The sequence below is a fragment of the Oncorhynchus gorbuscha genome, linkage group LG13 (assembly GCF_021184085.1).
Source record: "Oncorhynchus gorbuscha isolate QuinsamMale2020 ecotype Even-year linkage group LG13, OgorEven_v1.0, whole genome shotgun sequence".
Classification (NCBI taxonomy): Eukaryota; Metazoa; Chordata; class Actinopteri; order Salmoniformes; family Salmonidae; genus Oncorhynchus; species Oncorhynchus gorbuscha.
Genome location: NC_060185.1, coordinates 73,999,069 through 74,016,131, shown reverse-complemented (window position 1 = coordinate 74,016,131; position 17,063 = coordinate 73,999,069). Strand labels below are relative to the sequence as shown.

General features: G+C 41.1%; 2 protein-coding genes across 4 annotated transcripts; both read left to right on the top strand.

Moving 5' to 3' along the window:
• The first annotated feature begins 349 nt into the window (after positions 1 to 349).
• Positions 350 to 3,911, top strand: asb5a (ankyrin repeat and SOCS box containing 5a). 2 transcript variants are annotated; one of them, XM_046296623.1, is made up of 7 exons: positions 350 to 469; positions 864 to 943; positions 1,028 to 1,135; positions 1,356 to 1,506; positions 2,247 to 2,381; positions 2,711 to 2,902; positions 3,146 to 3,911. In XM_046296623.1, exons 1-7 carry the CDS (start codon positions 421 to 423, stop codon positions 3,271 to 3,273), a joined length of 843 nt encoding a protein of 280 aa, XP_046152579.1. In that variant the 5' UTR covers positions 350 to 420; the 3' UTR covers positions 3,274 to 3,911. The 2 variants fall into 2 exon arrangements, with proteins under 2 accessions (XP_046152579.1, XP_046152577.1); XM_046296621.1 differs by lacking the exon at positions 350 to 469 and adding an exon at positions 488 to 776.
• Positions 3,912 to 4,039: 128 nt separating this feature from the next.
• spata4 (spermatogenesis associated 4) lies at positions 4,040 to 15,842 on the top strand. 2 transcript variants are annotated; one of them, XM_046296620.1, is made up of 7 exons: positions 4,040 to 4,375; positions 6,753 to 6,882; positions 7,161 to 7,279; positions 8,405 to 8,625; positions 8,803 to 8,916; positions 9,017 to 9,135; positions 15,078 to 15,842. In XM_046296620.1, exons 1-6 carry the CDS (start codon positions 4,275 to 4,277, stop codon positions 9,109 to 9,111), a joined length of 780 nt encoding a protein of 259 aa, XP_046152576.1. In that variant the 5' UTR covers positions 4,040 to 4,274; the 3' UTR covers positions 9,112 to 9,135; positions 15,078 to 15,842. The 2 variants fall into 2 exon arrangements, with proteins under 2 accessions (XP_046152576.1, XP_046152575.1); XM_046296619.1 differs by lacking the exon at positions 15,078 to 15,842 and having other exon boundaries at positions 9,017 to 10,818.
• The last annotated feature ends 1,221 nt before the right edge of the window (positions 15,843 to 17,063 follow it).

Sequence of the window (17,063 nt, the reverse complement as noted above, 5' to 3'; positions counted from 1 at the left end):
CAATGTTTACCTCACCGTGAACATTTACCTCACCGTACTGGCTCTGTTCTCACCGTACTGGCTCTGATTTTGGTCAAGGACACAGTGAGTACCCATATCTCTCTACTGTATTAGTATATTGTCACAACAAAAAAAAATATTATCACAATAATGATTATTTATAATTTGGCTACTGTGAAAAATGCAAATACTCACTTTGTTGACCTGAACATGCAAAGTAGCTGAAACATAATAACTGTCCGGTCAGGCTCATTTCTACCCTAAACTATTAATAGAATGGCCCACCCCCCTTGCCCTAGTTTTCATTCCTGAGTGACTGTGGTCTGTAGGCAGACCTGCAGACCAAAACAGCACTTAAGCTTCCCAGTGTCAGTGACAGACAGTGTGCCAACATGCTTGGCGCATGGAAAGGGAGCACCAATGCAGCAAACAGCAACACAAAATCAAATCTTGTTGTCTGTGATTAAAGGTCAGTGATGTAGCTATATGTAGTTTACACTAGTTTTCCCAGAACATGTTTTGTTTCTGATTTACAGTGGCTTGGTCTTCCATTAATACATCAAGTAGGTTAGGCTAGTTCAAGGGAAAATAGATTTGACGGTTATTGCCAATGGAGACATATTGGCTCACCCTCAATTGGACAACATGGATCCTTAGTACTCTACCTTATATGAAGTGAAATAGAATAGAAGTGTCATAGATCAGTGATATGGAGAAAGGTAACAATGATGATGCAGTCTGGAATGCATCTGGTGCTATTCTGGATATTGACACAGGTGTGTGTGCCCTGTGAAATGGAATCATTCTTCAAAACTGTGAGACGGTGAGCTGTGGTATGTGACAAGCATTTGTGTTTGCTGCAGGGTCCTGGGCAGACCGCTCACCCTTACATGATGCTGCATGCCAAGGTCGTCTCTTAGCTCTGAGGAATCTCATTTTACAGGTGAGCCAAAGGTAATCCAATTCAGTGTGCACCCACTGCTTACCTTCTGCAATGTACTACGGTTGTGTTCTGCTGCTCCCACAGGGCCACAATGTAAATGTAGTCACTATAGACCATGTGAGTCCTCTGCACGAGGCCTGCCTTGGAGACCATGTAGCATGTGCCAGAGCTCTGATCGCTGCAGGAGCCAATGTGAGTCAATGGAGAAGATCCGTTAATAATCAAGATAACCTTCTTTTTAAAAAACATGAAACAGTAATAATTTGTACTAAATAATACATTTAATAAATAGCTTAATAAAGCTTTTGTAAAATACATCTTGTTCTCTGTTATTTGTTATTTTTTTCTCTGCCCCAAAATGGTGCTGCGTTATTCAGCTGAGCGGTCAGAGTTAACATGAGACTCTGTGCAGGTGAACGTCACCACCATTGATGGGGTGACTCCTCTTTTCAACGCGTGCTCAGTGGGCAGTGTATCATGTGCAGAGGTCCTCCTGGAGAACGGGGCAAAACCCCAGGCTCTGGTATTTCAGCCCTCGCCCATTCACCAAGCCAGCAGTAAAGGTATGCTCAGTACCCTTATCACTACAACATCCTTATCTTAATGAATCTAGTATGAACCCAATGATTTGTATAAACCCTGGATGAATGACAAGGGCTGCTGTATTGAAGCCACCGCACAGTCACCTTGGTAATATTCCTCTATTGTAAAAAATATTTTGCAAGCTATAGAAATGCATTTATTCATGTCTAAATTAGTTTATTCTATTAAAGACACTTAATGCATACTTTTAAATTATATTATGTGAGCTAAACATATATTGTATCTTTTTATTTTTTTTTATATATATATATATATATATATATATACATATAAACATTTTAATGTTATCTTGTCCTTGAAACATTTAATTGAAATACTGTTGAATTCCATTTATTCCTATGAGGTGTACCAATATGGCGGCCGGTGGCTTTAAAGCCTTTCATTGGCTAATACTTAGCATCAGCAATCCATGGTTTATTTACATCATTGGTATGAACCTTCAAGTGTACTTCACTGACCATTTGGGCTGTATGCTAACTTGGGATTGAGGCAAATACATAAAACTTAAAAATCTGAATCAAAATATCACAAATCAGAGTACAGTTTTTGAGATACTCTGACTTTAATTGTTTTGTGTATGTCCCATGGTGCTTAGAGGAATCCTCATATTCCGGGTACAGAAGTAATTTGCTAAAACACCAAACGTAATAATTGGAAAGCTGACAGTAATGACTTCCATGTATGTGCCTACGGTCGGTAGGCAGTAGTGGGTGTGTGGAGACTCTAATCAGATGGGGAGCAGACGTGGACTTTGACATTCCTCACCTGGGAACGCCCCTCTACACCTCCTGTGTCTCTCAGGAGATAGAGTGTGTCCAGAGGCTGCTGAGGGAAGGTGAGGCACGTGCACATCTGCTCTGACAAATCACCATAGCCAGGTATGATGAGAGGAGGAGAACTAGTGGTAAGATTATTACTGTCTCCCCAAGTGGTGAAATGTATTGTACATGTATAGCACTCTCACTATGGCCACATCCACCACTAATGCTGTAGTAGCTCAGAGCATCTTCCCATTTCTACACCACTAATATGTTTAACCCACCTGGATAAAAGTCCAAATCCATCATGTTATGACATTGATAAAGTACTTCTTTCCTGTAACTGAATGACATAGGACTATTAAATGTGTGTTATATCCATACCTTGGTTTACGCCTCCACACAGGAGCAAATGTACAGAAAGGTAGATATATGGAGTCTCCCTTACACGCTGCCGCTGAGAAGGACTGCACTGCCATTGTTAAGCTGTTGTTGGACTTTGGGGCAGATATACATGCCAGGAACATTGAGTTCCAGAGACCTGTGGAGGCTGCTCCCCCCAGCAGCCTGACAGAGGGGTTTCTACTGGTCTATGAGGGTAAGTTCTATAGGCCTATTCACAGTCATCCTTAGAAATCAGTGAATTCCTATAGCCAAAGTATCGTAGTGTTATTGGTTAATCACCCAAATCAAACTAGCTGTCCATTATATGTTTAAAACTAAACCATCATTGTCTGGAATAGAATATCACGTGTTCAAGCAATAGCAAACTAGCTGGGCTGTAGTGGATTTGGTTGAATAGCATGATATGTTTTCCCTTCTCCCTTCCACCTTTCTGCAGCCACGCCCCAACCATTGAGTCAGCTGTGTCGACAGCGTATCCGTGACCGTGTGGGCCGTGACAGGTTTCACCTCATCAACCATCTTCCCCTTCCCAACCCCCTCAGGAACTACCTCCAGTACATATGATGAGCTTAGAACGTCACAATCTCAAAGGCTGTGGTGGTGGTGGTGGTGGCATCTTCCTGGTATCAGTCATTCATGTGAACTCAACAGCCTGCAAGGATAGAAGGAGCACTACTTGCACTTGAAGCAATGAAATACATACTTGATTTAGCCTATAGCAGATTTTAGGATGGTTCACAAGAAACTGCTCAAATTTGGGGTTGGAGCAATGACCAGCAATCATGGTTTGCTATGAACATTTTCAAGGGAGAGTTTCATTTAAATCCAGAGCTGGACTGTTTAAAGGCACTTAGAAAATGTGTTCCTCATCAATATTTTGCAACAGGTTTATAAATTAATCTGTGGCTGGCTCATATGCTCATACAATAACACAATTTAAAGTGCTTTCATATTATGGAAAATACATTTAATTTGGATTGTTATATTAACATGGTTTATCACGTTATATATTTTAGATTAGACCTGTGCATCTGCAAATCTTGAAATTCACCAAAATCTTTACCATTATCATTGAGAACACTACTCCTACATTCATATCCTCAAAAAAATATAGATATAAACTTGCTTGCTTGATGTGTTTTATCTGTGATCTTATTGTCTGAGCTGCTTGCTATTATTTTATTAAAACGTTTTGAATTCCACGTTTTTGCAAGTCTTTCAAAGGCAAGCAGCTCTCTTCAGTGTGCGCAACATTTTCTATTTCCAGTGGGTGGCAACAATGTACCTTCCCGCGATACGTTCACCTTTCCAGGAGAAAGAAGAAGTAGTAAGGCCGTTGCTATGGAACTGTTGATAAACATGTCAAATGTGCCATATGAGCTAGTAAGCTCGTTAGCTTAGCTAGTTCGTTTGCCACAAATGTTCTATAAGACACAGTATTATATAGCAACAATTTAACGAAATACTGAACCAGAAAAGTTAGACCAATAGTAACGTATCTTATCATTTTGTAAGCGTGTGTGACTGGTTCATAGACGCTAGCTGAATTAACATTACAGCTGACAATGGCTTACGCACAGCCTCCCAAAAAGACAGGACTGCCACGAGAAGTTCTGAAGTGGCTCCAAAGCCTGGATTTGTCATTTTCTCCAAAGAATATGCGCAGGTGAGTGTACATTAGCAAATTGCAAAGCGTTTCTATGTGAAATATAACTTGAGAGTTGGTCTATCTAACCAAGTAACCTTAAGGGGACAGTCGGGTAAATTGAGCTACCTTTGTTTCAAGGAAACAATACACAAGATATATAATTTGACCAAATATTGAGGAAGTGTCAATTTTCATGTAGTCTGTGAAGGAATAAACCACATGGAAAAAGTGGTAAGCAAGTTAGGTAAACAAATTTATATATTTTAAATTAGGTTAGAGGTTTAATGATGCTTGTATCTAAACCAAAGTAGATCCTTTTAAGATTGTTCTATTGGGGTCTCTATAAGCTTTAATATGACGTTCTACACCTAGCTTGAAAGTGCATCTTGTAGTTGTGTTGGCTATAGTCAACAACATGTTTGCATTGAGGTAAGTTGAGCCAATGGCTATGTTGTAAATTTATCCAAATGTGAAGTTGAACAAATTGAAGTGTTTTCTTCCCAGGCATATAGCAAGGCATGAGGTAAAAAAAAAAAAGCATGTGTTAAAAGATGCTTTAAATTATCAAAAGACAAAAAAGCGATTGTTATTGTGTTTGGGGAATAAAAATAGACATGGTTTCAAAAAGGTAACTATAGTGGTAATATTCCATTCAGTACAGAAATTTGTAGGCAGCTTAATTTACCCTGTACAGGGGCTCAACATACCCCATACCCAGGATAAGTTGTGCCAAGACACCGTTTTTTTTTTGGATAAGCAATGCTTTCAAAACTGTAATGTTTACAGGAATTCTGATTATTTCCATAATGAATATACAGTGCATTCAGAAAGTATTTAGACCCCTTGACTTTTTCCACATATTATGTTAGCCTGATTCTACAATGGATTACAAAAAAGAATCTCATCAATCTACAGTTACAGTATGTATATCTTTTTTTAGCGCCATTTACATAAGTATTCAGACCCTTTACTCAGTACTTGGTTGAAGCACCTTTGGCAGCGATTACAGCCTTGAGTCTTCTTGGGTATGACGCTACCAGCTTGGCACACCTGTATTTGGGGAGTTTCTCCCATTCTTCTCCGCAGATCCTCTCAAGCTCTGTCAGGTTTGGTGGAGAGTGTCACTGCACAGATATTTTCAGGTCTCTCCAGAGATGTTCATTTGGGTTCAAGTCCGGGCTCTGGCTGGGCCACTCAAAGACATTAAGAGACTTGTCCCGAAGCCAGTCCTGCGTTGTCTTGGCTGTGTGCTTTGGGTTGTTGTCCTGTTGGAAGGTGAACCTTCACCCCAGTCTGAGGTCCTGAGCGCTCTGGGGTAGGTTTTCACAAGGCTCTCTCTGTACTTTGTCCCGTTCATCATTCCTCGATCCTGACTTGTCTCCCAGTTCCTGCCGCTGAAAAACAGCCCCACAGCATGATGCTGCCACCACCATGCTTCACCATAGGGATGGTGCCACGTTTCCTCTAGATGTGATGCTTGGTATTGAGGCAAAATAGTTCATTCTTGGTTTCATCAGACCAGAGAATCTTGTTTCTCATGGTCTGAGAGTCTTTAGGTGCCTTTAGGCAAACTCCAAGCGGGCTGTCATGTGCCTTTTACTGAAGAGTGGCTTCCGTCTGGCCACTCTACCATAAAGACCTGATTGGTGGAGTGCTGCAGAGATGGTTGTCCTTCATAAGGTTCTCCCATCTCCACAGAGGAACTCTGGAGCTCTGTCAGTAACCATCGGGTTCTTGATCACCTCCCTGACCAAGGCCCTTCTCCCCCGATTGCTCAGTTTGGCCGGGCAGCCAGCTCAAAGAAGAGTCTTAGTGGTTCCAAACTTCTTCCATTTAAGAATGGTGGAGGCCACTGTGTTCTTGGTGACCTTCAGTGCTGCAGAAATGTTTTTGTACCCTTACCCAGATCTATGGACAATTTCTTGGACCTCATGGCAGAGTTTTTGCTCTGACATGCATTGTCAACTGTGGGACCTTATGTAGACAGGTGTGCCTTTCCAAATCATGTCATATCAAATGAATTTATCACAGGCGGACTCCAATCAAATTGTAGAAACATCTCAAGGATGATAAATGGAAACAGGATAAACTGGAGCTCAATTTCGTATCTCATAGCAAAGGGTCTGACTACTTATGTAAATAAGGTATTTCTGTAAAATAATTAAAAATATAAATCTAAAAACCTGTTTTTGCTTTGATATTATGGGGTATTGTGTGTAGATTGATAAGGAAAAACATTAATTTAATCAATTTTAGAATAAGGCTGTAGCGTAAATAATGTGGGGGGAAAAGGAAGTAGTCTGAATTCTTTCTGAATGCAGTGTAATGAATATAAAAATGGCTCAACTTATCCCACTCTCCCCTATGTTATGGAGTCACATTTTCCCTTCACCAGGGATTTCTCCAATGGCTACCTTGTGGCAGAGATGTTCTCCTGGTATTATCATGAAGACTTCCCCATGCACTCCTACAACAATGGGACATCACTTCCAACCAAACAGGGCAACTGGGCACAAATAGAGAGGGTAAGAGTTGGAGGGTATGGCCAGGTAGCCTCTGTCATCTCTTCTGTTCAGTTATCACATTACACTCCTTAGCTAAACAGACTTGAACCCAGACTAACGGACAGTAACAAAATAGTAGGTGTATGAGTACAAATAAACTGGTGGGTATAATCCTATGTCCACTTGCAAAGTCAATGTTTTTGCTGTGAGAAGGCTGTCTTTCTATACTACTGACATCCTGTCTTTTCTTTTGTTTGTCATGTTGAATAATGGAGAATCCATTTCTACTTTCTTATCAGTTTCTAGTGAAACAGAACATCCATCTGCAAAAGGACGTTCTGGATGGGACCATCCACTGCAAGCCAGGAGCAGCGGAGCTTCTAGTGCAAGAGATTTACACCATCTTAACTAACAGGAGGTGGGACATTTATTTAACCTTTATTTAACTAGGCAAGTCAGTTAAAAACATTTATTTATAATGATGGCCAAACCCTAACCCGGATGAAGCTGGGCCAATTGTGCACCACCCTATGGGACTCCAAATCATGGCCTGTTATGATACAGCCTGGAATCGAACCAGGGTCTGTAGTGACGCCTCTAGCACTGAGATGCAGTGCCTTAGACCGCTGCGCCACTCGGGAGCCCTAGCATGCTCAACCAATTCAAATCCTCTCCTTTTCATCAATACATTAGGATTACAATAGGCTTTATCAAGAGAGTGAGACAATGGGTTGTCTGTTTTCCAATTGTTACTGAGCCGACTATCCTGGCTAAAATAAATACAGTGCATAGACGCTAACTGATCAACAAGTGATTCTCTTCCTTAGCTTTGTGAATCTAGACTGTCTGCTGCACTTACAATAGTTTCACTGGTGAGCATTGTGGTCAGTCTGGTTTAACCAGGCTTTCTTTTACTGCTTTCCAGATCCAGTTCCTCATATTTTTCCATAGAAGCACAAATATCATACCCCCCAAAAAAATGTGTGCATCTGTAACTTTTTCACTCATCATTATTCATGATTCATTCAGGATTATCCATAATCATGGTAGCATCTCCATTAATGTAGATGTGTTAAGGAACATAATCTATTCTTATTTACAATAAAAGTGACTCCAAAATGACACTACATTATTTACCAATAATTTCTATTGGGCACAAACTAATCTGAAACACAACCAAAACAAACAGCAAATGCATCTAAGAAGTCGGTGGAGTCAGAAGCTTGATGTAATGAATAAAGTTCCTTGTGTGTTATGAATATGGGACCAAATACTTAACTTTTTACTCCTTTAATACACACATAAGTGAAATGGGGGGACTATGTCCAAAAAGCGCTGCAATTTCTAAACTGTTCACACTATATGGATGAAAATACCTTCAACTTAAAGCTGCCGGTCTGCACTTTAACCTCATTGTCATTGTTTTATTTCAAAACCAAACTTTCTTAGTATAAAACCCAAAAGAATAAGAAATGCTTCACTGTCCCAATAATTATGGAGGGCACTGTAGCTGATAAAACTTATATACTGTATAACTGTCCAGGATCAAAGGGATCCAGGGCAGGGAGATTGACTTCACAGACAGGGACTACCAGGACCAGCTGCCCATGCTAGCTCGGGCCACAGCCTCCAAGGCCATCAAGAACAACCTGCGGCTGACCGAGGTCATAGCCGAGCCCAACATCTCCACCAATCAGAGGAAGGTGCAGGCCATCATCCACATGCACCTGGAGCAGAGGGCGGCCGAGAGAGTCCAGAACCCCAGTGAGTGCACCAACAATCGGGATAGAGTGGGGTTCTTGGATAGACCATGAGGCTGGTAACATTAGGGTTAGGATTCGACAGGACTATCATGTGATTGTGATTCAATGCTACTGTTATTCAAATACAAATAATGTAATTGAATTGGGATTTAAAAAAACCTGCATTTGTCTCTGGCAGAGCGCTTCAACGTGAAGCCCACCTTGGGAGAACTGGCCGTGAGACTGCCCCCATCTTCTCACCACGGAGATGACAGCTCCGATAGCAACGCCTCAGTACAAAGTGGAACCGCAAGTAAGTCATTCACATAGTTTTTTCACCACCACCAGTTTTACAGCGTCTACACTGTAGTCTCTCTTATTTCTCATCACTTACTTTTTCCTCCCTTCTATAGAGTCATGTGAACCATCCATCAGGAGTAAAGCCAGTGTCCATTTCAAGGAGATTGAGGTGCGTCAGACGGACAGACGCTCGCTGATTGCAATTTAAAAGGCCAGGATATTCAGCCGTTTGGTGTGTATTTGTGAGAGATGCCTCTGATACGATACCTCTAATAAAAGTACCTTTATCCCTCTATTTCTGTAATATAAGTACCTCTATACCTCTATTCCTCTAATTAAAAATACCTCTATACCTTTATTCCTCTAATAAAAGTACCTCTATACATTTATTCCTCTAATAAAAGTACCTCTATATCTCTATTCCTCTAATAAAAGTACCTTTATCCCTCTATTTCTGTAATATAAGTACCTCTATACCTCTATTCCTCTAATAAAAGTACCTCTATACCTTTATTCCTCTAATAAAAGTACCTCTATACCTTTATTTCTCTAATAAAAGTTCCTCTAAATCTCTATTCCTCTAATAAAAGTACCTTTATCCCTCTATTTCTGTAATATAAGTACCTCTATACCTCTATTCCTCTAATAAAAGTACCTCTATACCTTTATTCCTCTAATAAAAGTACCTCTATACCTTTATTTCTCTAATAAAAGTTCCTCTATATCTCTATTCCTCTAATAAAAGTACCTTTATCCCTCTATTTCTGTAATATAAGTACCTCTATACCTTTATTTCTCTAATAAAAGTTCCTCTATATCTCTATTCCTCTAATAAAAGTACCTCTATTCCTCTAATAAAAGTACCTCTATACCTATAGTCCTCTAATAAAAGTACCTTTATTCCTCTAATAGAAGTACCTCTATGAACGAATACAAGTACAGCAGTTCTCAATGACTATCTTGCAAGATATTACCTTAGGGGTGTTGTTACTAGTTATTCACTAGTCCATTCGTTACATTACTTCAACCATTAGTAGTTGCTCTAAAACTACAATTTCACGGGGTTACCAGTAGGTGGCGGTGCTGTGTCTGGTTTATAATCATGGGTGAGGCAGGTTGAAAACCAAAGCACGATCAACGGTCGTTTTGATAAATGCATTCTGTATTACAGATATGTGCTTTTCACAAATGTCTGTTAACATTACAGTTATTTCCTTTACAGCAGTGACTAACAATGGACAATATATTGTCTGCTCATCTCTTCTGCCTGTAAATTCCCTCATTTCAGGTAGGGTCCTGTATACAGTGTTAGGTAATATGCTTGGTGCATCCATCTCAACATCACGTTAATAATGACTAGATTGTTGTGACTGACTGGGTTTGAACCCAGGTCATCTGCACATCACAAAACTATCTTAGCCAGCTGAGCTAAACCCTAGGATCCTTTGGGAGTTAACACAAGTCTTCAGGTATCGGACATGGTTAATTACCACCTCTCTGCCATATTACACTGGCTCAGTTTCAGCTAATGAAGGATGGGAAATGCAATAGCTTTTGTGTGATGAAAGATCCCTAATGTCTTATTTCACCAGCATTTAGATATTGTGCATCATACACCAGATGAAAACCGTAAGGTCCAGATATTGTGTTCTTTGTTTGCACAGCTCATATAATTCCACCTCTGAGAACTTTACAATGATGTGCAGATCATTTCCTCTTTTCCTTGCACCTGTGATAAGACACAGTAATGTCACCTTTATAATACAATGAAAGCAGCATTTAGATAAAGGATCCCAAACACACAGCACATGGCCTGCAACATAACCATGCTTCCAATTATCAGGAAGGTATTTTCTTTACACAACTGATTGGAAAAGATCATAAGCTGATCTGATCTTTTAACTGTCAGGTCTGGTGTCTGGGTACAGTATATCTAATCAAATCAAATTGTATTGGTCACATTGCACTATTGGTTAGAGCCTGTAAGTAAGCATTTCACTGTAAGGTCTACTACACATGTTGTATTCGGCGCACGTGACAAATCAACTTTTGATTTGATTTGAGATACACATGGTTAGCAGATGTTAGCAGATGAAATGCTTGTGCTTCTAGTTCTGACCAAGTAATAATATTTAACAAGTAATCTAACAATTTAACAACAACGACCTTATACACACAAGTGTAAAGGAATGAATAAGAATATGTACATATAAATATATGGATGAGCGATGGCCGTGCGGCATATGCAAGATGCAGTAGATGGTATAGAGTATAGTATATACGTAAGATATGAGTAGTGTATGTACATTATATAAAGTGGCATTGTTTAAAGTGACTAATGATACATTTATTACATCCCATTTTTAATTATTAAAGTGGCTAGAGATTTGAGTCAGTGTGTTGGCAGCAGCCACTCAATGTTAGTGATGGCTGTTGAACAGTCTGATGGCCTTGAGATAGAAGCTGTTTTTCAGTTTCTCGGACCCAGCTTTGATGCACCTGTACTGACCTCACCTTCTGGACGATAGCGGGGTGAACAGGCAGTAGCTCGGTGGTTTGGCCTTCCTGTGACATCGGGTGGTGTAGGTGTCCTGGAGGGCAGGTAGTTTTCCTCCGGTGATGCGTTGTGCAGGCGAAGATACAGCCCGATAGGATGCTCTCGATTGTGCATCTGTAAAGGTTTGTGAGTGTTTTCGGTGACAAGCCAAATTTCTTCAGCCTCCTGAGGTTGAAGAGGTGCTGTTGCGCCTTCTTCACCACGCTGTCTGTGTGGGTGGACCATTTCATTTTGTCCGTGATGTGCGCGCTGAGGAACTTAAACTTTCCACCTTCACTACTGTCCCGTCGATGTGGATAGTGGGGTGCTCCCTCTGCTGATTCCTTTAAGTCCACGATCATCTCCTTTGTTGATGTTGAGTGTTGAGGTTATTTTCCTGACACCACACTCCGAGGGCCCTCACCTCCTCCCTGTAGGCCGTCTCGTCGTTGTTGGTAATCAAGCCTACCACTGTAGTGTCGTCTGCAAACTTGATGATTGAGTTGGAGGCGTGCATGGCCACTCAGTCATGGGTGTACAGGAGAGGGCTGAGAATGCACCCTTGTGGGGCCCCAGTGTTGAGGATCAGCGTGGTGGAGATGTTGTTTCCTACCCTCACCACCTGGGTGCGGCCCATAAGAAAGTCCAGGACCCAGTTGCAAAGGACGGGTTGAGACCCATGGTCTCGAGCTTAATGATGAGTTTGGAGGGTACTATGGTGTTAAATGCTGAGCTGTAATCGATGAACAGCATTCTTACATAGGTATTCCTCTTGTCCAGATGGGTTAGGGCGGTAATCAAATTGGAGTGGGTATAGGGTGTCAGGTAGGGTGGAGATGATATGATCCTTGACTAGTCTCTCAAAGCACTTCATAATGACGGAAGTGAGTGCTATGGGGCGGATAGTGGGGTGCTCCCTCTGCTATGGGGCGGGATAGTTTAGCTCAGTTACCTTAGTTTTCTTAGGAACGGGAACAATGGTGGCCCTCTTGAAGCATGTGGGAACAGCAGACTGGGATAGGGATTGATTGAATATGTCTGTAAACACACCAGCCAGCTGGTCTGCGCATTCTCTGAGGACGTGGCTAGGGATGCCATCTGGGCTAGCAGCCTTGTGAGGGTTAACACGTTTAAATGTTTTATTCACGTTGGCTGCGCTGAAGGAGAGCCCGCAGGTTTTGGTAGTGGGCCATGTCAGTGGCACTGTATTGTCCTCAAAGCGAGCAAAGAAGTTGTTTCGTTTGTCTGGGAGCAAGACGTTGGTGTCCGCGATGGGGCTGGTTTTCTTTTTGTAGTCCGAGATTGACTTTAGACCCTGAAACATACGTCTCGTGTCTGAGGCGTTGAATTGCGACTCTACTTTGTCTTTATACTGATGCTTAGCTTGTTTGATTGCCTTGCGGAGGGCATAGCGACACTGTTTGTATTCGGTCTTGTTTCTGGTCGCCTTGCCATGATGAAAAGCAGTGGTTCACGCTTTCAGTTTTCCGTGAAGGCTGTCATCAATCCACGGTTTCTGGTTGGGGAAGGTTTTAATAGTCACCGTGGGTACAACATCACCGATGCACTTGCTAATAAACTCGTTCACCGAATCAGCGTATCAATGTTGTTGTCTGAGGCTATCCGGAACATATCCCAGTACATGTGATCGAAGCAATTTTTAAGCGTGGAATCAGATTGGTCGGACCAGCATTGAACAGACCTGAGCACAGGTGTTTAATGTTTTAGTTTCTGTCTATAGGCTGGGATCAACAAAATGGAGTCGTGGTCAGATTTGCCGAAAGGAGGGCGATGGATGGCTTTGTATGCGTCGCGGAAGTTAGAGTAGCAATGATCCAGAAAGCTGCCAGCCCGCGCATTTGATATGCTGATCAAATTTAGGAAGCCTTTTTTTCAGATTAGCTTTGTTAAAATCACCAGCAGCCTTAGTATATGTGGTTTCCAGTTTACATAAAGTCCAAGGAAGTTTTTTCAGGGCCGTCGAGATGTCTGCTTGGGCGGGATATACACGGATGTGATTATTATCAAAGAGAATTATCTTTGTAGATATTGATTATACACTTGTTAGAAATTGTATTTCAAACCTTTGTAAAGTCAGCTAATACAGTTGAAGTCGGAAGTTTACATACATCTTGGCCAAATACATTTAAACTCTGTTTTTCACAATTCCTGACATTTAATCCTATTAAAAATGGCCTGTTTTAGGTCAGTTAGAATCCCCACTTTATTTTAAGAATGTCAAATGTCAAAATAATAGTAGAGAGAATGATTTATTTCAGGTTTTATTTATTTCATCACATTCCCAGTGGGTCAGAAGTTTACATACACTCAATTAGTATTTGGTAGCCTTGTCTTTAAATTGTTTAACTTGGGTCAAACGTTTCGGGTAGCCTTCCACAAGCTCCCAACAGTTGGTTGGGTGAATTTGGGATTGAGGTTAGGGCTTTGTGATGGCCACTCCAATTCCTTGACTTGGTTGTCCATAAGCCAGTTTCCCACATCTTTGGAAGTATGCTTGGGGTCATTGTCCATTTGGAAGAACCATTTGCGATCAAGATTTAAATTTCCTGACTGATGTCTTGAGATGATGCTTCAATATATCCACATAATTTTCCAGCCTCATGATGCCATCCATTTTGTGAAGTGCACCAGTCCCTCCTGCAGCAAAGCACCCCCACAACATGATGCTGCCACTCCTGTGCCTCACGGTTGGGATGGTGTTCTTCGGCTTGCAAGCCTCCCCCTTTTTCCTCCAAACATAACGATGGTCATTATGACCAAAAAGTTATATTTTTGTTTCATCAGACCAGAGGACGTTTCTCCAATAAGTGCGATCTTTGTCCCCGTGTGCAGTTGTAAACCGTAGTCAAACCATGGTCTTCCTGAGCAGTATGGCGGCTGTGTGGTCCCATGGTGTTTATCCTTTCGTACTATTGTTTGTACAGATGAACGTGGTACCTTCAGGAGTTTGGAAATTGCTCCCAAGGATGAACCAGACTTGAGGAGGTCTACAATTTATTTTCTGAGGTCTTGGCTGATTTATTTAGATTTTCCCATAATGTCAAGCAAAGAGGCACTGAGTTTGAAGGTCGGCCTTGAAATACATCCACAGGTACACCTCCAATTGACTCAAATTATGTCAAGCCTATCAGAAGCTTCTAAAACCATGACCACATTTTCTCGGATTTTCCAAGCTGTTTAAAGGCACAGTCAACTTAGTGTATGTAAACTTCTGACCCACTGGAATTGTGATACAGTGAATTATAAGTGAAATAATCTGTCTGTAACCAATTTATTTGTGTCATGCACAAAGTAGATGTCCTAACCGACTTGCCAAAATCATAGTTTGTGAACAAGAAATTTGTGGAGTGGTTGAAAAGCTAGTTTTAATGACTCCAACCTAAGTGTATGTAAACTTACGACTTCAACTGTATGTCTGCTTACTGCTGGCATTCCATCATCATAACGGTTTTCATTGCATAATGATGCTTTTCACTATATGACAGCATTACATACATAGTTTCATATAAAGAGTTATCCTCATAACCACTTAAATTGTTTGTTGTACGAGTATCTTATCATCCTGCAAAATCCAGGAATGTTTTGTGACAAATACCTTTTTTTCTTACAATCGTCAGCGGAGTTCAAAGAAAGACAGCTGTCTGCTGCTGCCGTTTGCTCTCCACCTAGATTCAGAGCTGTCCGATTCCCCTGATGGAAAATTCTAACTCCCAATGGGCTGCTCTGTTGGTTCTAAATTTCTCCATACCCTGCTCAATGTATAATAGAGCTGTAAACTGAGTGTAAAAGGATGACAGCTAGATAAGTGTTTCTGGCTGTGTGCCCAGCCCTCAATGTGGTCTGAGAAGCCTGTGGTTTAGCAGGTTCCTCAAGCCTGACACATATCTATCTGGCTAGAGATCTCCTGGAGAGTATTTGGAAAAAGAGAGAGACCGCATACTGATATATATACAGTATGTGGTACCATTTTCTTGAATAAAATGGATAGATTTCCTGATTCCATGCATTACCTGTTCATAGCTTAGTGTGTTTAATTGCAGCAATGTTTCAGATAAACATAAGGGTCAAATGCTATAATGTACTGGCAAATGTTAATGTTTTGTTGATGAACATTGAGGCTATACGATATTCAGCATCTGCTCAAAGCTGTAAGATGTGCATGTGGTCTTTTACTCTTTCGCCTGCAGGTGATGTCTATCGACAAATAATTTGCAAACTACTAAGCAGCATTTATTAAGTGAGTCACACTAGATATCTATCTAGCTTCTACACCTGCATTGCTTGCTGTTTGGGGTTTTAGGCTGGGTTTCTGTACAGCACTTTGAGATATCAGCTGATGTACGAAGGGCTATATAAATAAAATTTGATTTGATTTGATTTAACTCACAGCGGTTTTGTAAGTTTTTTTTTCCTACAACTAAATATAAATTCACTTCCCAGGGCTTCATTCAAAGGACCCTCGACATGTTTCCAGGGTTGTCAAAGTGAACTGAAGAAAATTTGACCTCCTGAATCTTTCAGATTCTGTTGATTTCTCTCAGCTCGACTGGGTGGGAACAAACATTAACACTTACATTAACACATTAACAAACATTAGCACAGAACAACACTCTCTTGGCTTGTTCGGTTGCCCAGTGATTTGTATTGGAATTACTGGGTTTTCAGGTTCAGCAAATAATACAGTAGATTTCAATGGAGAGAAAAAAATCCCACTGTACAAATAATATGAAATATTGAAAATTATTACTTTTGAAAATATTAGGACGGATTTGAGACTGATATAATTCACAGCATCCTAGGGCAAGCAAAATGGTTATTAAATATAGTGATTTTTCCACATTAAAATGTTTGCGATGATGTATAGAGGGAGTGGCTGAGGGTTCAGAGGTGCTGTTTCTATTCTATTCTATTACGTTTGTTAGTCTTTCCTATTGAACAATATATGGGGATGGTTGCTATGGCAACTTGCTAGCGCATAGGAACACAGACTGGAGAGCAGCCAGGAGACAGTAATAAGCTTACTGTGAGCTTGTTTGGCTCCTTCTGTTTATAAATTATGATTAACAAAAAACACTGGCATATAATTTCACACGCACGCACGTGCACATGCATTCATACACAAACAGATTCACCCAAAGACATTTAGTCCCACTTCCACACAATTTCATACATGGCTTGGCAGTGATGAGGAATGCATACTGCCTAGATACCCTTGCAGTGTTTCGCCATCTGCTATTTTTTATCTCCCTCTCTTCCTCCATTGGTACCGACAGTGCTAAAAAGGAGGGATGGTGGATGCGAGGAAGGGAAGTGGGCACAGGGAGGAGGGGGAGGGAGGGGGTCTGCCCAGGAACATGACTAGCCAGAGAGTGTTGTGGGGGCTTGCAAGCTAAGGATTCCCCCAAACAAGACCCCAACCCCCAACAGCAAATCTCCCACCCTTGTTAACAAAGCAGCCGTGACAGGCCTGTGTGTGTGAGGGGATGGTATTCAGGCCAAGGGTAGGGAGCTTTGTGTGTGTGTTTAGCACTGCATACTTTATAGTAGATGTTAATATAGTGTGTGTGTGTGTGTAATGTAATATAGTGTTCTAAATAAAGTAT